This window comes from Hyperoodon ampullatus (genome assembly GCF_949752795.1).
Source record: "Hyperoodon ampullatus genome assembly, chromosome: 1".
Taxonomy (NCBI): Eukaryota; Metazoa; Chordata; class Mammalia; order Artiodactyla; family Ziphiidae; genus Hyperoodon; species Hyperoodon ampullatus.
Window position 1 is genome coordinate 227,340,309 of NC_136914.1, and position 22,089 is coordinate 227,362,397.

At 43.9% G+C, this 22,089-nt stretch overlaps 1 protein-coding gene across 2 annotated transcripts in view; it reads left to right on the forward strand.

The window, feature by feature from the left end:
* GLRX3 (glutaredoxin 3) overlaps positions 1-21,080 on the forward strand; it is a gene marked incomplete at its 5' end in the record, with an annotated part of 30,808 nt that extends 9,728 nt beyond the window's left edge. Inside the window, 10 exons of one of the 2 annotated variants that reach the window (XM_079701771.1) lie at positions 3,628-3,673; positions 3,833-3,907; positions 4,621-4,822; positions 9,753-9,925; positions 10,164-10,225; positions 12,398-12,455; positions 13,430-13,482; positions 16,793-16,832; positions 16,941-17,033; positions 20,820-21,080. In XM_079701771.1, coding sequence (XP_079557897.1) covers positions 4,633-4,822; positions 9,753-9,925; positions 10,164-10,225; positions 12,398-12,455; positions 13,430-13,482; positions 16,793-16,832; positions 16,941-17,033; positions 20,820-20,870 — 720 coding nt within the window. In that variant the 3' untranslated portion in view covers positions 20,871-21,080. Of the gene's footprint in view, positions 1-3,627; positions 3,674-3,832; positions 3,908-4,620; positions 4,823-9,752; positions 9,926-10,163; positions 10,226-12,397; positions 12,456-13,429; positions 13,483-16,792; positions 16,833-16,940; positions 17,034-20,819 lie in introns of those variants that run through there. The other variant, XM_079701772.1, reaches the window with a different exon arrangement.
* Between the last annotated feature and the right edge of the window lie 1,009 nt (positions 21,081-22,089).

Consider the following 22,089-nt stretch of genomic DNA (forward strand, 5'->3'; position numbering starts at 1 on the left):
AAATGGGTAACACATAGTACCAAGGTAATTTCAGGTGGTAGTAAGTTCAGCAAAAGACATGAATAGGCAGGTTATGAAAGATGGAGACTTGGGTGGGTAGGTGGGGTGCTTTGTTTAGGTTGGGCTGACAAGGTGTATCTAATAAGTGAGAGTTAAAAAATGAGAAGGTGGCAGTCATCGGAAGAGCTGGGAGAGAGCTTTTAGGTAGAGGCTTAGCAAGTGCAGACTTTAGAGGATCAGCAGTTGGCCAGTGGGGCTGGAGGGTAGTGAAGGAGGAGAGGCCTTGACATGAAGTTGCAGAGGTAGGCAAGGGCCGAGTGGCCTTGTGGGCAGTGGTCAAGTTTTGGTTTTATTCCAAGTGCAGTAGAAATGACATAGTCTGATTCCTAAGTCGATTACTGTGGCTGCCATGTGGAGAATGGTTTGAAGGGGGTAAGGGTGCAGCCTAGAAGCAGGTATACTAGTTAAGGAGGCTATTTCACTGGGCCAGGTGAGAGATGCCTTGGACACTAGTGGAGAGAATGTTGAAGTAAGGTCGTGGTCTGAGTCGGCTTATATTTTGGAGGGGGGCACCCAGGAGACCTGTTGATGGATTGGATGTCAGGGGTGAAGGAAATAAGATTCGTCAAGGTTGTCTCCTTTTCGATTCCAGCAAGTAGATGGCTTAAATGAGATAGGGATGCCTGGGGAGGAACAGGTTTAGTGGGAGATACCCAGTAGGGATCTGAGTGCAGATGTCGAGGGTGTGGTTTGGAGGCGAGAGGAGCGGTCTGGCCTGGAGAGAACTTGGGTGGCAGCACCATATTGGTGCCCCTGAGAGCAGGGGGTTGTATGAGACCGCTCTAGGAAAATGAGCGTAGGTGAGAGAAGCGGACTCAGAACCAAGTCCTGGGATGTGCAGCCATGTAGTGGTTGGCCAGAGGTGAAGGAAGAAGCCAGAGACTCAGTCTGAGAGTTGGAGGAAAAGAAACCACGAAAGCCAAGGGAAGGGTATCAGAGAAAGTGGGTGTGGTCATCCTTACTGAATGATACTGAAAGGTCAGTAAAATGAAGAAAAAAGGCGTAATCATTGGATCTGGTGAAGTGGCAGCAGGGCCGCGGAGAGTGGAGTGAGACTCTGGAGCCAGGCTGCGTTGCTCTACCGCCCAACGGTGTTGTGCTCTCGACCACGTTACCTATAGCCTCTTGAAGTTCCGGTTTCTTCCTTAGGACAGCACCTACTGTGACGATTAAGTGAACTCAGTGCCTGAACGTACTTAGAACTGTGTTAGCCATTATCATCACGATGGTCAGTGGTGACCCTGGTAAATTGAAGGAGATGATGCAGAATTCCCTTCCTCTGGAAGGGAATAGTGTCTTCCTCTGGACTCATCTTGCTTTAGTAACACCTCCCTGCCCTCCTCCCCCTTCTCCACAGACACAGAGCACGCTGCGTGGGGAGGGTCCAAGTTTGAGATTCACGGTACAGGAAGCACGTGGTTCCCCCAGAGGCCTTCCGGCTGGGAATCCGTTCTGGAAATATTCGTGTCTGTTTTGTCCTGAAGTCATGTATAAGTGCTACCTGTGAAATTTGATCATTTCTTGTTTGATTGTTGTAGTAGAAAAGTTAACCATAGTATAGTGAAAAAAGCACAGGCTTTGTAGTCAAACAAACATGGCTTTGTTTCTCGGCCCTGCTGCTTATTAACTGTGTCTGGAGTGACCTCTTTACCTGGCCCCCTGTGAAGCTGAGATGATTACATGCCCCATACTGTGCCCCAGGCTGTGACAGGTCTAGGTGCTCTCATGTAAAGGCATGTCATGGTTTATGGCACAGAGCAGGCCTCCAAGGAAGGTATTAGCTCTTATTGGCCATCTTTGGTCTGTTCGGAATGCAGAAGAAGATTAAAATTAAAAATTTTTAGTATTTATACATTTATCTTCTACTTCCATTGTTATTAACGGTCATGTTGTCTTACATCCAACGGAAGTATTTCCAAAGAGTTTTAGTGTTGTCAAGGTTTCGGACTTCAGGTGCCCTTGATATTCTGGGGAACGGCTTTGCCTTTAATGGTGCTCCTGGCCCAGGCTCAGGAGGATTTGCCTGTCACCGTTGCTTTGTCTTATTAAGATCTCGTCTTCTGGGAGCTCATTTAAGGGAGGCACGTGTAGCGATCCTCCTGGCTTCAGCAGGAATTTCAAGAGCATCATTTGCTTCCCAGAAGAGTTGTCAGTAAGGGACCCTACTGGAAACCAGCGGGAATATGAGAAGAGATGAAGTTTCAAAAGCATATAGGAATTTGATTTTATGAGTCAGGATGCTGCTTGTTTTGTTCTGGTTTAAAACTCTGTTATCTTGTTTCTACTTAGTGTTGTCTGGTTTTTGATTTGTATTACTTTTCTGTTAGAATCCAGGAGTGCCAGCGATGGGGATCTTCACTGAGCCTGGCCCAGTCAGTGCCCAGTGTGTGGTGGGCACTCACCAGGTGTTAGCCGAAAGACAGATCGTGATGCGCTGCCTTTGTCATCACCTTTGTGCTCTTCTTTGGTCTGAGTGTGGAACTGTATGAAGGAATATGGCACAGAAGTTTCTTAGACTTTAGAGTCTCCTCTAAATAGCTGTCTCCGAATGCTTTACCTTCTCTTTGTTCTTTTTTTAGTTTTATTGTACATTTGACATCGACTTTAAAATGTATATAATTTTTCACCTTGGAGATTGAAAATAATTTAAAATATTGTTTCAAAGGGGTGTTGTAAAGAAACAAGAATTAAGGTGGTAAGAGAGCACCCAAGGGCGTATGGGCTGGAGACACACGCCAAAGACAGACGGCTGCTTCCCGCTTTGTCACTGCCGCCCGTTTGATGGGCTAGGGCTCCAGACAAAAATAGTGTCTCCAGCCCGGTGGGGGTCTTTCACTCCTGGAAGAATGCAGTGTATATAGTTTAAACTCTTTAACAGTAGAATTTATCAATAAATTTTATTTCCTACAGGTGTAGTGTGAATTTAGATTTTTATTGGTTTTCAGAGTTTATATTACATTGACAGTCCCGTGAGGAAAAGATACAATGTATCTCAGTTTTTCTCAAAGTATACAGTTCAGAAAGTCCGGGTAAAAAGCTTGAGGTAATTGTGTTCTAGTTATTTAGAAAGGGCGTTACTAAATAATGTTGAAGTTTACATATCAGATACCACATCACATCTTGTTGGAGGGCTTCAAGGAAATTATCAAATAGAATGTGGTCATCTTATTTAAAATGCATTTAAATGTATGAATAGACCCAGAAGCAAGTAACCTAGTAAGATATCTGCTTTGGGTCCAGCAGCCTTGCAGGAGTTAAAAGTAAAATTTATCAGACATCAATAGTTTATTGAAGAAATACTCCTTTTTGCTTCATAATTTGCAGAAGGCTGCAACTGTCAGTCATGATGTACTGCCTCTTGAAATTAGTCAATAGAGCAAACAGCAAGAATTGCTGTGGGCAGAAAATAAGCACTGTAATCATGACATAACTGGGGTCAGTGATTTATGGATTTCAATATAGTCGTAGCTGCATATGATTGAAAATTTACTAGGTCACTAGTGCACCAAAAATTTTATTCACAGCCTCCAGGCATATTTTGAAATGTGCAACAAAATAAAAACCTCTGAACCTGTTTTGATCCTGCAGACTCAGTGGATGACATGCCAGCCCAGTGAGTCTCATTTAAATGTAAATGTGTCATAAACTTTTGTACCGTACTCTTTAAAAAACATCAACTACTTGAAGGGATAATGCATGTGAAACTGATTTACATATTGAAGTAGTAAAAAGGATCTTTTTATAATCACGCTTAAATTCTTTTATTTTAAAGTTGGAAGCTGAAGCTGTTCCTGAAGTATCTGAAAAATATGAAATTAGTTCTGTTCCCACCTTTCTGTTTTTCAAGGTAAGGATAAAGATGGCAGAAGAGACCGTCTGTCTGCAGTGGGCCACGGGGCTGTCTGTGTCGGTTCCTTTGCCCTCTCCCCTGCTCCCTGAACGTTAGGCATTTGCTTGCTCCTGGCTTTGCCCTTTCTTCTTGTAGTCTCACCGTTGGCTGGCCCTTAGGGGTCCTGGAAAAGGGGCATGGACTGTGGAGGTCCAGCCACCAGGATTGGAGAAAATTCTAGATACGTGGTTGTAAACCCAGAATGTTCCCTGAGTTGGGTCAGAAGTTGGTTGTTTGGGGCATGTGCCTGGACGTAATGAAACATCTGGCTGGTTCTGGTTTGATTAATGACTCCTTTAGGAAGTGGGTGCAAATCAGTGCTTCAGGGTACCCCTGGGTGTTAGCATGGTCCCCCAAGTACCTCATTTATACTTGAGTAGATTTGATCCCGGCAAGGGTGGGGAAATCCTTTCTGACCTGGTTTGAGAAGCAGTGCCGCTTTCCTAGTATGTTCCCAAAAAGGAAAAAAGAAAACAATTATTTATTTCTAAAATTGAGATGCATAGCAGGTAATCTGTAATCAGAGTTTTAAAAAACTTTTCCGGTGATAATGTTGACCTCTTTAGAAACTGGCCAGAACTATGGATTTGTGCTCGTTGTAATTTTAGAGCCTAAAATATAGAGATGATGAAGAAATGCACACATACTCTAAATGACTTTTTTAACTTTAGAATTCTCAGAAAATGGACCGATTAGATGGTGCCCACGCCCCAGAGTTGACTAAAAAGGTTCAGCGACATGCGTCTAGCGGCTCTTTCCCACCCAGTGGTAATGAGCACCCGAAGGAAGACCTCACCCTTCGCCTGAAGAAGTTAATTCACGCTGCCCCCTGCATGTTGTTCATGAAGGGAACTCCTCAGGAGCCGCGCTGCGGTAAGGGGCTGCTCTGAGGATACTCACCGGGAGGGGCGCAGTTGAGGCGACGCGCTCTGTGCAGGCTGCGCCGTATATGATACTTGTGTTCAGACACCCTTAGAAGAGCGGGAAACGTTATAACTCCCAGGGGATTCTATAATTCGGTGTGAGAACTCCTTTGCAGTGTAGACTCGGAGAATGTTGGAACCAAAAGGCATCTTGGAAATCACCTGATTGAAAATCTTTGTTGTCTACTACCTAAGTCCCAGTGAAGGTGACTCGCTCGGGTCGCTGGGTAGCAGAGTTGGGGTTAGGTTCCGGCTGCCAGACTGCTTTCTCCCTCCGTTAATGGGCTTTTGGGATGTTCAGTTAATTTTGCTCTTAACACTTACCTCTCTTTCTTGGCAGCCTCCTTATTCACATAGTCCAGATTCAGCAGTTTGAAAATGTACAGAACTGCAGTAGTGTTCCTATGTCTACCTGGTGTGCCTCTGTCTTCCTTGTTGTCTCTCAACGTCTCATGACTGTATTATTCACCCACTGATGTCAATTCCAATTTGTAGCTGCTCATAATTTAAAGATTTCCAATTCTGTGGCTTATAGGCACTCTTATTGTCTTACCACAGGTATGCTTGGAATTTTGTCCTTGAGTAAGTCTCAGAGTTATTTGGCCCCTCTGGTATTGGGGTTACATTGTTTTCTTTTTACTGTGCCTTGTACAACATTATTATGCTGCATAATGGAGCATTTAATGCCTTTTGGTGATGCTTGTTTGTTTCAACTGCACAGGAGGGATTTATTAAGATAGGTGGCAGGAAAGTTGAGTGTGTTATTGATATGATTACTGCGTGTCCAGTGTGACTTTATCATATAGCCAAGCTTCCAATATAAAGTTGATTATAAATTCTTCCCTGTATAGTTAGCAAATTACATATTAAAGTATGAAACAGTCTAGTTTTAAACGTAAAGTTTCATGATGAATTCTATCTTAGGAGGATAAAGAAATGGTTCCTTTTTCTCTCAGTTATGCTTGAAAATTTTCCTTGCCAGTATTTCCATGTCAGATGCCTGCCTGCTGTTTGTGTGTTGAAAGGCTAACTTAGTCTATACTAGAGTTAACCAAAGATAGCAACAGATAGTCTCTGTGTTTTGGTTGTTTGTTTTTAATGGATGTTGCAGCTGGTTCAGTTTCTCCCATCAGGCATGAAAATCACTTCTGGTACTTTATGTGGTGACCTAATAACAGGGACTTAAATCAGTCCAGTGAATTTTATTTAATACCTTCATTGAAGCCTGAAGTGCTGTAGAACTGGTTGTAAGATGTGGAGGAACCGGTGGGACAGGTTATACACAGGAAACCTACAGTAAAACCAGTAGAATATTATTTCCTTTGGGAATGAACAGTAGTGTTCTCTTAATTGTTTCTGAATAATAACCTAATGAAATTGGCAGGTGGTAAAAACTGAAGCTTAGGGAAGGTATTCTGAGGCAGCAGAGGGGAAGGTGATAGATATACTGGAAAGCCTCACAGACTAGATGTCACGACAGGTGAGCTGCAGTCCTAACTGCCCCTATGCCTGCCACCTGCCTTGATAACTTGAGGTACAAATCAGTTACCTTCCGTGTGACTTCACTTATTCCTTGGGGGTGTTGGGGGTTGGAGCCAGTCTTGGAGAGCCTTTTCAATTCAGCTGTTGTATGATTATTCAAATAAATTAGAATTATACTTAGAAGTAATCATTTTTCTGCTTACCTTTTACTTCATTAGACTGGATTTATGATGTATTTCTAGCCATTTTTATATTAACCATCTGAGTGGCATTTGGAAGACTGTACAAATAAGAAGGTAGAATAAAAAAGAAACTTTGAAACATTTCAGAACAGTAGGAAAAAACGCTGTATTGTAGACATTTATAAAAAGGCTGTATTATAGACATTTAGATAAATACTTGGGGAATTAAAAAAAGATTTTTAGATACATATTATAAACAGTTTCATTCCGTACAAGTACTTATTTTATTGTTTATAATTTTTATAACTACACTTTAATAGGCTTTTCTGTTTCCCAGTATTTTGGTTTCTGTTACATCATGTCTTTCTATCACATAGAGTAAATAGATTATTTTAGAGTTTTGGTATTCTTTGAAAAAACATCTACTTAAGGATTAATTGGGAGTCTTTTATTGTGACTGTGCCCTGCTGCTTCCTTCACTGATGCTGCTCTGATTCTGTTTGTCCTTTTCTGTGTGCACTGCTACACAAACTGTCTTTATCTCCAAACTGTTCTTTTACAGGAATGTACACGACTTTCACCCTCTTCCTTTCTGAGCCTGTTTAGTGGACAGTTGTTTTTGCTTTTCTGGTGGTATGGTAGAGATGAGGCGTAGGCAAAGCCTCCTTTATAAAAGAATGGCCATCAGTGCTCATGAGCTCGAGTGGCTGGTATTTCCGTATTTTGCACAGAACTCGCTTTGAACGCACTACTGTCAGTAACGTGCATCGCTCCCTTTGGGCGCCCTTTGTGGGGTAGAGCTGCACGTGAGTTTCCATTAGTGGGTCCCCCCCACCCCGCCTTGCTTTCAGTTAATCAGGAAAACGTGAACGAACAACATTTACATTTTGCATCAAGGAGACCTTGAAAGCCGTTGCAGGGTCTGCCCTGGAATCTACTTGGACTCAGCCCAGCCCCTGCACGTTGCACATCTCTGTCTTCTCAACCTTCACTTTTGGGCTCTACCTGGAGAATGGTATGTGGTGTGTTAGGAGCCTGACATGTTGATAGGGTCTCATTCGTCAAAGAATTAGATTATCCTTATTCTGTGCTGCTCAGGAGGACAGGAAAGAGAGGGCTGTCATGTTTTAGGATGATTTTCAAGAAGAGCTGAGATGTACATCTTTTTAAACAGAATGACAAATCCTTCAACATGCAGGTTAATCAAGTTATTTGGGAATTCTTGTATCTATTTCTGCTAACAAAGCTTTTAGCAAAGCAAAAGGTATTTGAACCACAGTGCAAAAATTTCTCCTGCGGTGAGAGTCATCTAACTGTGTTTTACTTTTTAAATCAGACACAAAAACACTGCAGGTTCCGCAGTGTTCTTTAGGGTCTCGTTGTTATGTAGTGGGACAGTTATGCTCCTTATTCATGTATTCTGTCATGAGCAGAAATGATTGTGGGTAGAAATGGTGGTTCTGGGACAGTTAAACGTGGTTTTTCTACTTCTAAATATTTTTATTGCATGCATGCATTTTTCCTAAAAAAAGTGGGTGTAAACATTTTGTTATTAGAATAAAGGCTTCTCACTATTTTGTCCTTAAGCATAACATTCCAGTCTGCCTCTTTAACCCTTAAAAATGAAACTCTACCAATCAATCTTTCTAGTCTGCATGTAATTGCCTAAAGCAAAAATAAAGCTTTTTCTCAGCCAGTTACAGTAGAAATGAGTTAATATATTGGCAACAGAGTAACTATCAGCAATCAGCCGTTAGCTGTTTACTAATGAACTCCCAGATGAATGAAAAATTTCAGAATCAGTGTTTTACTTCAGGCTATACATGAACTTAACACTTGAGTTGTAGGAAAAGCAACTTACGTGCTATGCAAATAAATACTGGTACTTCATCTCAATGAACGGCAGATCTAAAAATGTCTGGAGCCAGTAATAGATCCATGTTTTAATAGTAAAAGTGCTTTTTGCGTGACATCAGGTAAAGCCTATTCGTACAATTAATTTTATACTGAATTTCATGGTTTGATTTTATTTAAAAATAATTGCAGATGCTGTTAAATCTTCCAGGAATTTTGAATCTGAAGAATAGATTATTTTCCAGCAGATTACGACTGTGTTTGAAAAGAAGAATGATGGAATGTGAAAGAGTAGAGTACAGAGTATTGAAAAACAATCGGGAAGAATTAGCTTCTAGAAAGAAAAATACACTCTTTTCAGACAAGACTAACAGGTTTATAAAAGGCTGATATTCACACTCTTACTCTTCAGTACCAGTGTCATAATAAGAAAATGATGTCAAAAAAGTACAGAACAAAAAAAAAGTATAATCATGGAACATAAGATTGTCACTACAGTGAGGTAAAAAAAAAAATCACATTACATACTTTGGGGAATATAAATAGTTTTAGAAAAGAAACTGTCAAGTTATGACACCAGATGAGAAAGAATACCAGCAGTCTACTGACAGTTCATATATAACAACAGAGAAGATAGCTTTGAAATTCAATGTGCTATGTCCATTTTAGACTAAAAGAGAACACATTGCTTCTTGATTTTTAATTTATTCTGTTTAGGGATGATAAAAATTGAGAACTATTGAAATGGGTACACAGGAAGTAGTAAAAGGGCAGTAGAAAACAAACAGAATTGGGTTTCCAAGTATGGTCAAGTACTAGTTAAAAATAACAATTGTAGAGTTTTTTCCTCCACCTGGTGTTGATTCTTATAGATTCACAGAACAGCAGAGTTGGGAGGGACTGTCTGGGCGTCCACGTCAGTCCCCTGATTGATGGGAAAGTGCAGGGAGGCAGAGGTGGCTGTCCAGGCCTGAACTGTGCCTCCCCTTGGTGAATGGAGCCGGTGCTGGGGCTTGAGGTCTCTGCTTTTTGGCCAGTACTGTTTTTCCTACAACAAAAATACCTAGTATTGAAGAGGAACTTCGATAAATAAACATACTTTTTGTTTGTTTGTTTGTTTAAACTCACGAGTACTTTAAAAAGTTAAGCCATACCTGAACATGTGATGTGGTTCAAGGTCAGAGAAGGGGTTCTTGGAGTTTGCTTCCTCCTTACATACTATTCAGCCATGCTAATTAAATCATTGGTAAAATAGAGGCAGGCATCTGTGTTCAGTAGATAATATGTAATCTGAATTAATTTAAAATTGTGTGTATTTGAGAGAGAGAAATTAAGTTCTTGATTTTCTTTTTCTGTACGCAGGTTTCAGCAAGCAGATGGTGGAAATTCTTAACAAACATAATATTCAGTTTAGCAGCTTCGATATCTTCTCCGATGAAGAAGTTCGTCAGGGCCTCAAAACCTATTCCAATTGGCCCACCTATCCCCAGCTCTATGTTTCTGGAGAGCTCATAGGAGGACTTGATATAATTAAGGTTAGACTTGAGAAGACTGGACCTTATAAAGAATTTTCATATTTAAGCATACTTTTGTAAGTGCTGTATTAAATCTAAAGCATAAATTTCTTAAGGCTCTACCTTTATGAATATGAATCTGAAATAAATACAAAGTATTTCTGATGACGTGATTCATTAATATTTTATATTGTGGCATGACCAAGGAGACAGATGTTATATTAAATGTTTCTTAAACTTACATGTATGTTTATTTTAGGAGCTAGAAGCATCTAACGAACTAGATACAATTTGCCCCAAAGCCCCCAAGTTAGAGGAAAGGTAAGCGTTTTAAAAGTTTCAGTCTGCTATTGTTTTAAAAACATTTTTAAATTTTCAGTTTTTGCATTACTCTTTCTATGTAGAAATCAGAGATTTGCTTTTGTATGCCAAAGTCATAATTGTGTCGTTTGCAAACTCGTCATGCAGACTTGGGAAGGTCTGATTTGGATGGGAGAAAATTCTGTACCAATTTAATGATTATGTGGAGGAGAGTCTTTGTTTTATAGAAATGTCATTGTCACCATGGTACGACCAAATTTTAGTTCTCTCCATTTCGGAGCTGGGATCCAGTTGTCTTGGTTCAGGTTTTAGTAGCGGTTCCTGCTCACAGCCTAAAGCTGGCTTACTTGTGTTTTCTTCTGTTGCTGTCACTATCCTGGTAGAACACTGTGAAAAGTGGTTGAGTGTGGAAAGCAGATGCTGTGCATGGAGTTTGCGTGTAAACACTTGGGGGATTTCTCACTGCCTTTCGAAGAACTGTGGTAATTTAAAAATTCGAGGAGATTGTAGAGCTGTAAAATCTCTTAGTTTTATGAAGGATCTCAATCTGCTTTCAGAGACTTTATCTTACAGAAAGTTTGGGCTTTGGCCAGTAGGAAGACTTAAAGTTAGGATTTTAAATGTAATAAATATTAATTAATGTAGAGGATTAAAAAGCAATTTATTTTGAAATACAGCATACCAGCCATTCGTAGTCGGTGCTTGACTTTGTAAGGTAAAACTTCCTGTTGTAATTTTCTTACCATTTAACATTTTGAGATTTTCTAAAAGTGTTTAATAATAAACACCTCGTTTATCTGTTTTTGATTCATGAGGTAGTCCTCATAGTTTGCATATATGTCGAGCTGACCTTTAAGTGCCACATTTTCTCACATGATTTACGCCTTTACTGCCTTTTAGGTAGAAAGTGCTGCTCCTGGTTCCTTTGATGCTCTGGTGTCTTCAGTTGGGTTTCTGCTGTACGGCCTGGGCGGCCATGGAGGCTGTGTGGCCTCAGAAGACTGCTGTGCTTTTCCTAATTTCTTTCTACAGATACACTTTTATTTGCTTTCCGTTTATTTTCCTCTGTGTTGAATACACTTTTGCTGTTGTTTTTGTCCCTGTCTTCATCAGACCTTCTCTCTCTTTTCCTGATGTGCTGCATTTGTATCTCCCGTGGTTTCAGACACCAGAAGATAACTGGCTAGCATTCCATAGAAAGTAATATCCAGTATATTTTGAGTAAAAATTTAAAGGGCTCCTGGAAAGCAGAGTGCAGGAGCCTGAGTTCCTGGGCTTGGCCATGTCTCTGTGGGTGGGACACAGGGACCTGTTTGGTGCCCTGGATCCCGGTAGTTGGGTCTCCAGGTGCGTGATTGGGGTCTTTGTGAGAATTAGCTGATTGTACCACATGAAAGTGTATGTGACGTAGCTTTGTGCATGATTGGTGTGTCTCGTTTGTGATACCTTTTTTCTCTGAGGAGATTTGGAGCCATGAATGATCCAGAGCACGTGGAAGGAGGAGAACACGGTGCTGTGACCACCATTGTCCCATTGTCCATTGGGGCTTAGAGGCCCTTCAGCAGCCCGTTGTCCTGCTGTGGGCTGTTCCTGAGAGTCGTTACTGGGCTCTAGGCTGCATGCAGATGGTTAGCATTCCTGACAGCAGTTAGATCATGAGGTTTGAAAGATGGTATAAAGTACCAAACATAAAGTCAAGACGAGAGCATTTGATTTTAGCAGCTGGTGTTGGTGCTCCAAGATTTAGCGCTTCTCCCTCCAGGTGGGACCTTTTGTGGGCGTGAAGAGTGTAGAGCCATGCGGGCCTCGTGATGGGAAAGGGACACACACGTCTAGTTCTGGGAATTCTGGGTGGGCTCAAGTCTATAGGTCCTTACTGAACAATTCCTTGTTGAGTTGCTTATTATTATTTTTTTAGTTCTGTGAGTTGATGGGCTTAAATTGCAACTTGAAGGCACATTCATTGCCTTAAAAAGCAATATTGTGTTTTATAGTGGCTCAGGGAGACAGTGGAATGAAGGAAAATGTCAGTGCGTTTGCTTGTTTAATGCCACTCGAAGCTGTGGACTCTCATCCTTCTATCCCTCAAAGATGTACGCTGCTCATGAAGCGGAGTGAAAGTGCTGTTTAATAATTTAGCTGAGCTGTTTTATATCAATTTTCTCTCTTCAGGCTCAAAGCACTGACAAATAAAGCTTCTGTGATGCTCTTTATGAAAGGAAACAAACAGGTAAAGAACTCAAAAATGGTTTTATTTGTAATTTCTTTTGATGTTAACGTCTGTGGCAAGGGGACGCTTACATCTTACTTTCCTGGCTTTAGCTAACGAAGCCGTAGTGGCAGCAGGAAGTTTCCCAGGCCTCAGTTGGTGCTTGTGGAGATCAGACACGGTGATCTACGTGTTGCTTGACTTTAGCATCAAACCTCAGTGGGGTGCATTTCTTCCTGCTGCCAAACTTTGTCAGCTAATGCGGTCAGCCCTGTTCACACTGGACTGGTTCTGTTAGCTGCTGTCGACTCCTGGAGTGTGCAGTTTGGTTCTCTGCTTCCCGAGTTATACCTTTTTTTTTTCTTCTTGGTGATTATTTAAAGCAGATTTTTATCCTTTTTTTCCTGGAAGCCCAGGAAGTATGCATAAATTCTCGAACAGGATCATGAGTGCACTTAAGGTGTTTATGTGGTGCCAGGTCTTTCCCACAGGATTGGGAGTTGGAATCCTGGGGCATGAAAAAAACTGTAAGATTTTTCCATAACCTCAGAAAAGTTCGGTGCTCTGTAGTGTAAAGGTAGATTTGAAAAGTGGGAGTAGAAGTCCAGTTGGGAGTAGGAGAACAGTGCCCCTAACCATTGCAGCAAGGTGGGAGGTGAGGCCGTCTGAGTGAAATAGAGAAGGGGCAGCAGAAGCCTCAGGGTTTAACTCAGGACCTTTCTGACCACAAAGGTTGCAATGTTAGAGCACGGGTCATCTCCGGTGGTTACAAACTGAGGTAAGTCTAGGGGCCGTGCGCCTGGGACGACGTCGGGATGGGTCAGTCCCGAAGGTGCAGGTCTCATTCCTCTGACGGCTCTTGATGTGAAGAGGCCCTGGGAGGTGGCTGCCTTCTGCAGGTGCTATCCCCCTTGACAGAGCATTAGATACAACCATGCTAGTGGGCTGTGTGGGAAATGCAGTGCATCCTAAAATTTGTTTTTTTCTAAATTTAGGAAGTTAAATGTGGCTTCAGCAGACAGATTCTGGAAATACTAAATAGTACTGGGTAAGTAAATCTTGTTTTCAAATGGTATATTTTAAGAAATTCTAACTTTTCAGTTCTGCCACTGATGCTTTTCAGTTGTTATATCTGTTCATATATTTTTATCTATTTATTTTTGCTATAACGTTTTGCGAATGCTTTAGCTTACACCACAGTAGAATTTTCTGGCCAGTGTCCAACCTATCGGTAACATAAAGGAGGTATTCTGGCAATCATCAGAATAACTCTGTCTACTTTCCCAGAGGAAAGTTGATAACTGAGTTCTTACCATGCATAAAGATATTTTAGGGAAAGTGTATTATAGGTTTTTAATTTTCTTTAAAAAAAATTCTAGTTTCCAAATTGTTCATGAAACTGATAGGATGCATATTAAGATCCATTGTCTGGATCTGACAAATAGGGTAAATTAAATTGCAGAGCTCATGCTTTTGCTCTCCTTAGTGATGGAGCTGCCAGGTAAGAAAATTATAATTGAGTTTTGTGGTTAAAAACCAAACCACTTGGGACTTCCCTGGTGGCGCAGTGGTTAAGAATCCGCCTGCCAGTGCAGGGGACACGGGTTCGAGCCCTGGTCCAGGAAGGTCCCACAGGCTGTGGAGCAGCTAAGCCCGTGAGCCACAACTACTGAGCCTGTGCTGTAGAGCCTGTGTGCCACAACTACTGAGCCCACGTACCACAACTACTGAAGCCCACACGCCTAGAGCCCATGCTCCGCAACAAGAGAAGCCACCGCGATGAGAAGCCCGCGCACCGCAACGAAGAGTAGCCCCTGCTCGCTGCAGCTAGAGAAAACCCGTGTGCAGCAACGAAGACCCAACGCAGCCAGAAATAAATAAATAAAATAAATAAATTTATTTTAAAAAAAGCGAAAACACCAAACCACTTGTTTGGAGATACTTAGCACATGTTCTATGGGGTTGTCAAATGCTTCTGCTTATTTCTTCCTTATTATTTCTCAACTGCTTCTTTTCAATATTGTAAGGATTCTAACCGTAGCTTTAAATAGACTAGCTGACCCTGTGAAGTGACACGGTAAGTCATCTCTGAAGCATGTGGGCATTCTTGGGCAGGGTGGGGTAGCACAGGTTCAAATACAACTTTAGGGACCAAAGGAGACACACAGTTGTTCTCTTCAAATGATTGTGACGCTTCACAGAGGAGAGTCTAGTCGCTTTTGTCCTGTGGCCTCCAGCCGCCTCATTTCCACCCCGCCCCAGGATGGAGGGGAGGCCGGCTTGGCTTTGGTCGTTCTGTTTACGCCCCCTGTCTCTGTCTTCCCTCTGCCACAGCTCCCAGTGAGTCGCCCTCAGGCCACCTCTCCCTAGTGCCAGTGTGTCCCCTCAGGTCCTGAGGCCAGGGTAGGACAACCCTAGGCCCATCACCACTCAAGTATTTGGTGGAAAGTCTCCATAACTTTACTTTCTGTCCCATGTCTGTCTAATCCTGATTGGATCGGAAGCACCAGGTAACCCCCAGTGGAGCGCCTTCTTTGGGAGAGAGTGCCCTCCCGGCTCGAGACTGGCTAAACACCTCCCAGGGTCTGTTAACTTGAGTGGACCGTGGTCTTGCTGAGAGCCATTAGAATGTGGAGGAAGCTCCTGGCACTTTATTCCTTTCCTCCATTCTTGCACTTCTCTGTTCCTTCCCTAGCCAAAGTACGCATGCCTTGAGGGGCTGAGTACCTAGTGTGTATTGGGTGTGAAAAGCACCCTTTACAAGTGAACTTCTAGGAGATGTATTGGCTGCTGTGATTCTATATACCTATGAGCATTTAGGCCCAGCACTTCTTAAATCCTTTATAGATAGTTCCAGAACTCATTATTTGTATTGTACTGTGTCAGTTAGGAGATCTGCAGGGAGACTTAAATTGGGTGATTCTTTTTTTTTAATCTTCTTTGCTCTTCTTTCAAACATTCCTTTTTTGGTGCTTGCTGCTGATTAGCCTGTCAGGTTATTTTTTTAACTGTTTCCTGCATCATGGACAGTCTTCTTTGGAACGTGTTTACTCAGTAAACAAGATTTCCCTATGAAGATGGTTTTGGTTTTATGGAAAACAAAATTTGTTTCTTTATATGCGGCATTTTCTTTGGCCAGTTTTTGGAATCGCATGTGTACCCACAGTCTCCCTGCAGGGATTCAGTCTTATATTCTTACTAATTCTTTGACCACCTTGTAATGAAATCCTCCCCGAGTAGATGTGGTTGAATTTTCATTAATTTATACAATTAGTGTTCATTACACGGCGTAATGCCACAACACTTTCACTGGTTTTGTGCATATTGAAAATAGCACGTGGGACTTCCCTGGCGACGCAGTGGTTAGGAATCCGCCTGCCAGTGCAGGGGACACGGGTTTGATCCCTGGTCCGGGAAGATCCCACGTGCCACGGAGCAACTAAGCCCGTGTGCCACAACTACTGAGCCTGCGCTCTAGAGCCCGTGAGCCACAACTGCTGAGCCCATGAGTCAACAACTACTGAAGCTCGCGCGCCTAGAGCCTGTGCTCCGCATCAAGAGAAGCCACCGCAGTGAGAAGCCTGTGCACCGCAACTAAGAGTAGCCCCCGCTTGCCGCAACTAGAGAAAGCCTGCACGCAGCAGCGAAGACCCAACGCAGCCAAAAATAAATAATAAGAAAAAGAAAGTATAGCATGTGTGTTCTGTGATAAGTTTACTGCTGTGTGGAAAGCACATCTGCAGAGCGTAGAGTTGGTTGGCAATTTTTTTCCCAGCTGGTGAGCCCCCAGCCTCCATTCATGGGCACCAGCAGGGCTGCTCCCTCCTGCACCCTAAGCAGCTGCCGGTAGGTTAGGAAGCAGCAGTGCCGAGGGGGCTGGAAATGGAGCGAGGGTGCTAACGACAGGCCTGCATGAACGCTGAGTCTAGCCTGAACTTGGCAAACTGCAACTGGCCGGCTACTTACGTAAATCAAGTTTTATTGAAACACTGTCCTTTCATCTCTGCCTTTTCTGGCTGCTTCTGTGCTTCACAGCGGAGGTGAGTGGTTGGAGCAGAGGCTGTATGGCTCGCAGGGCCGAGATGGTTACCGCCTCACCCTTTACAGAAAGGTCGCTGACCCCTGTCTGACCTGATACTGTGTAGAGAAAACTCCAGATAAATTCTTGTCTTGGGATAACGTATTCTGTGTAGTACCTGACAGATTAAGAAGTAGAATCATTTCTATTTTTCCACAGTAAATTTTGTTAGCAACAAAATAGTTTTACTTTTCTTGACTGTTTTTGAAACACCAAATAGTTCTTATAGTTTTTGTCTAAAACTGTATTTCTTGTTAAAATGTTTTCTCCTTTTTTGTAGAGTTGAATATGAGACATTTGATATCTTGGAGGATGAAGAAGTAAGTTCTGTGTTTTATGTTTTGTCCTTTGTCTTAGTTTTAATCATTAGGATTATCATTTAATCCTAATCTGATGGGAAGGTTTCAGGGTCCCTTTTGTTTCCGTAGGTTCGGCAAGGATTAAAAACTTACTCCAATTGGCCGACATACCCTCAGCTGTATGTGAAAGGGGAGCTTGTTGGAGGACTGGACATCGTTAAGGTGAGGTTGGGATTCGTTCGTCTGGGAGCCCAGAGAACTGAAAACCCGGGCGCGTTTGAAAATTATTTCATTGGGGTTGTCCTCGATGTTCTTTCCTGGCCTCATATCGAATCACTTCTAGACCAGCATTACCATCTTTACAACCATAATATCTGCCGTTCTCTCAGCTCTCACCTGATGCGGGCAAATCAGCCCCCTTACTGTGCGGCCTTTCCTGCCACGCTGGGTCCTTTCACAACCTCCTCCAGCTCTTGAGGGACTGCTGGCCAGGGTCCGAAGTGTGCCTGGGCATTCAGAGCGGCTCCGGGTGTGGCCGAGCTCAGAACTTGATCTATTCACACTGTACTAAGTTCTTCCATGTTTTCAGCTTTCCTTCACCCTGTCTCTGCTTTGGATTTCCTTGCATGTCTCATACTGAAGTATGCTTTCTGCGCCCTTCAGGGCCTTTCTCTGTGAGTCACTCACAGAGTCTTTCTGGCCAGAAGTGGTCGCTCTGCCCCTGCTCCGGAAGTTCTCCTGTCCTTTTCTGTTTATATTATCGTCATTACGTTGTTTTCTGGTGGCATTTTATTTTGCTTTACTCACATACACTTGGGTGATGGAGTGAAGAGCACCATGCGGAGGGACCGGGGGCCTGAGACCTAGTGCCGGCCTGGCCCTGCTGGCTGTGTCACTGAGGCCTGAGGTCATCTCCAAGTCCCCCTTTGACTCTCAGATGCTAGAACTCTGGAGAACTCTGTCAGATCGTAAGCGTGTTTCAAGGACGCTGTTTCTTACCTGTCTTTGATGATGAATTTCCTTCTTTGGTTTGCTTTAAGTAAATTCTAACTGAATTTTAAACAAACATGAGTTTTCTCATAGAATTTCAAGTCCAGAACTTAGGGCACCCCTACCTGGTAGCACCTGTGTGCTCCGGTGCTCTCCTGATTAGCGCAGGACCCCAGAGGACAGCTGCAGCTTTCACGTCCTCAAACCCTACCTCCGACCCAGGCTCACCCTGGGCGTCATGGTGTGGGAGGAGGGTGGCAGTGGGTCGGCACAGGAGGGCCTGGGCAGGAATGCAGGGCTCTGCTGCCGAAGCGCCAGCCTTCACGAAAGGCGGGTGGTGGAGCTGCCGGGGCTCAGGCCCTCCTCGGCCTCGCCGGTTAGAGGATTTTCCCTGAGGTCAGATCCCTGGTATTTTAAGTGGAAAGCAAGTGGTAAGTACTGCTGTCTCTAGTTATAAAATGAAAGTTTTTAACTCATGCTTTCGTACCGTGAAAGAACTCTGGCCCAGCCCTGAGTGCCGGTAGGTTTTCTGAACACAGGGCCACGGTTTCATCCGCCCAGATTTTGTCTCCTGCCCAGTTCAGGTTTGACATCACACTTCTTTTTTTTTTTTTTTTTTTTTGTGGTACGCGGGCCTCTCACTGTTGTGGCCTCTCCCGTTGCGGAGCACAGGCTCCGGATGCGCAGGCTCAGCAGCCATGGCTCACGGGCCCAGCCGCTCCGCGGCATATGGGATCCTCCCAGACCGGGGCACGAACCCGTATCCCCTGCATCGGCAGGCGGACTCTCAACCACTGCGCCACCAGGGAGGCCCATTTTTTTTTTTTTTTTTTTTTTTTTTTGTGTGTGTGATACGCGGGCCTCTCACTGTTGTGGCTTCTCCCGTTGCGGAGCACAGGTTCTGGACGCGCAGGCTCAGCAGCCATGGCTCACGGGCCCAGTCGCTCCGCGGCATGTGGGATCTTCCCGGACTGGGGCACGAACCCGTGTCCCCTGCATTGGCAGGCGGACTCTCAACCACTGCGCCACCAGGGAAGCCCTGACATCACACTTCTTGAGCAAGCCAGTGAGGCATTTCCCCAATAAAGTGTCTCATTCCTGGAGGGAAAAAAAAAAAAAAGGTTTAACACAGTGGCTTTTGAATAGCCCTGAGGCAACAAAAATAGATCTGCATTCATTATCTTATATCTATTTTTTATTTTTGTAAGACACAAACTGTCTTCCGACCGGAATACCCTGTTCTTGTCTGAATGTTTGATGGCCTGTACCTCAGCCACTGGTAGCTCTTGGGGAAATACAATCAATAAATCTCATTTAATTCTAAAGCTGAGCTGCACGGGCAACTTCTTAGGTATATAACAGGGTGTCCGTTACATGACTTTCTGTGTTCGCCTGCTAAGAACTTGCACGTTTGGAAACGTGTGATAGTGCTAACATTTTTCTTGGAGAAGATAACTGGGAAGAGCTGTTAGGGTGCCGTTTTGGCCTGTTTCTGGCAGAGGGCAGTTCTTCACCTTTAGGTCACTAAAAGCAGCGGTCCCCAACCTTTCTGGCACCAGGGGCTGGTTTCGTGGAAGACAATTTTTCCACGGACCGGGGGTGGGGCAGGGTGGCTCGCTCGTCCGCCGCTCACCTCCTGCTCTGCGGCCCAGGTCCCAACAGGCCTTGGACCGGTACCGGTCTGTGGCCCAGGGGATGGAGACCCCTGACTTCAAGCCTCAGCCGTGTTGCCGACGGGTTAATCCTGACTTCGCTCAGCAGGAGCCGTGAACGCTGCTTTTGGTCGAGTGGGTGACTGGACGAGTGAGTCACTCGGAGACTCAGTGACTCCATCAGGCCGATGTCCTGAGAAAAATATCTGCTGGTTAATACGCACACGGTGTGTCCCTGTTACCTCTAAAGAGCGAACGGTTCCTCACCGCAGACTGTGGATGCAGAAACAGTTGAGAGGCAGAATATTTAGATCCGTTGCTGTTTAACCCACTGGCTCGCAGTCACAGCGGCGTCTGAAGGCCTGCGCCACGCCAGGCAGGCCCCTCTGGCTCTTCGTGTAGGCCGCCGCGTCTCATCCTCCAGCGGGGGAGGAAAGGGACAGAAGTTCGGGGAGCTGTGTGCCCTGTCGCAGCCAGGGAGCCGTGGCCAGATTCCACCCGAGGGCCGCCCGGCCCACCCACCTTGCCGCGTGGCCTGCTGCTTCTGAGTTGTGTGCTCTGAGAGGCCCTGCTTGGCCTCTTGGCGTAGCTGGACGTCTGCTTGTTAAATGGGTAGAAGATCCCAAGACCTTGCTGTCTGAGTTTGTGTGATAGGATCATGCCTGTTTGGGTTCAATCCAGAGAGCAGTGCGAGTGGATTTTAGTGGTTTTATTCATTAATGTTCATGCAGCTTAGGAAGAACCTGAAATGTTCTATCAAATTAAGTGTTTACCTTAAACTAGAGAATCTTATTTATCCTCCATGGTCATGTTTTAAACTTGATGGCTGTATTCCATATTTTAGATCTGAAAGATAGGCACAAAAAATTTTCTGAATTACTTCATCTCTTTAATGGTTTCTGGCGTTTACATTTACGTACTAGTACCATGGCTTTTCCGAGTTTGGTTGAAATAGTGAAGCCTGTTTACCACCTGTAGGGCCGCAGGTGTCATGTGCATTGTATCTGAGTGGACCTTAATATCACAGTGTTTCTTTTTTCAGTCACTCAAAGTTCATTTTCCCTGTTTATTGCTGTTGTTTAAATAGGAAGCTTCGTCGTGTTGCTCTCATTGCTGTATTCGCTAATGCTAAAAAATCTGTTGGTGTTCGTTTCAGAATGCCTTTTAACTTTAATTTTGTACTGTGATAGTGTGCCCAGTTTTTATGGCATGATCCTTTGTTCAAGTGTGTTGGTGGACTGGAGTTCTCATCCAATAAGGTGTTTCTTTGGGTTCTCTGATATAGATGCAATCTTTCTTCGTTTAGATGTTTTCATTTTTTATATATACGTATGCATGATATTATTGTTTCCTTTTTTATTTTTAGGAACTGAAAGAAAATGGTGAGTTGCTGCCTATACTGAAAGGAGAGAATTAATAAACGTTAGACTTGGTGCCCAGCTACTGCAAGAAGGCCTTCATTCCGGTGGAGCAGTTCATGATTTAGTCCTCAGCAGGGGACTAGGAGTGGAAAGTGCTCGGCCCCAGGCACGCTGTGTGTATTTCACAAGGTTGTGCTAAATAAACGTATGTGACGTTTTTCCACCAAAAATAGAATGCAATAAACACCTTCAAGTTCAGTTAAAAATAGTTGTGTAAAAAAGTGTGTCTTTACAGTGGTGTTAGACATGTAGTTACTGTAATTAACCCACTTTAAATCTCTTTTTCATCATATGTGGGCATCTTGAAGCAGTTAAGAAATAGACAGTCTTCAGAGAGTGGAGAGCTGTGAGAGTCTGAACCACAGCAGTATTTAGAGCCACTCATAGACCAGACCAGTGGCTCCCCTCACTGGCCGGAGATCTCTTTACAGCTCAGAAAATTCCGCTGCAGACCTTGTTCTGACAGCATCACTGAGCTGGGCCCTGGTGAAGTCGCAGGGGCAGTGTCAGGCGTCTGCAGATTGAGGACCCGTCTCAGAAAGCCCCAGCAGCGTAGTACCAAGAAACGTTTGAGAGGAAGGTGACTTCTCAGTGGGTGTGTCAGCAAGGCTTCTTTCGTAACTTGTACAAGGATGGTAGCCTGGCAGAGAGCAGAATGGTGTTGTTGAGTTGTGCGTTACACATCACAACTTACTTTAATCATTGCATTGAAAGTATTGATTTCGCCCTTAAGTATGTGGAGAACATCCAGAATTCCATGAAAATTTCAGTAGTGTTTTTGATCCTGAATCCAACGTACTGAAAAAACAGTTGCTCCAGTAGGCCTGTGCTGTGCATGCCTTAAACAGACGGTTGAATCCACTGTCATGGTTCTTAGACTTTTCTGGTACCCGTGGCACATGTTAGCCTCGTTGAGTTTTCCCAGCCTGTCCATCTGAAAACTGTCTGGTGGTTGTAAGGAAAGGGGTGCAGAGGCCAGCAATTTAGGTAAGAGAAACGGGAGGAAATGCAGGTCAGCCTTTCACTAGGGCGCTGGCTTTTCCTGTCTCTTGAGCGACAGGCCATTTCTCTGCCTTTTGGTTGTGTGGAGAGGAGGGAGCTGATGCCCTGGTGTGTGTTACAGAGACATCTGCACGAGATCATAAAGGTGGACATGGCCTTGCTTCCTGCTGGGAGGAGGACACGCATCATGGTGGATATTCCTGCCACTGTGTG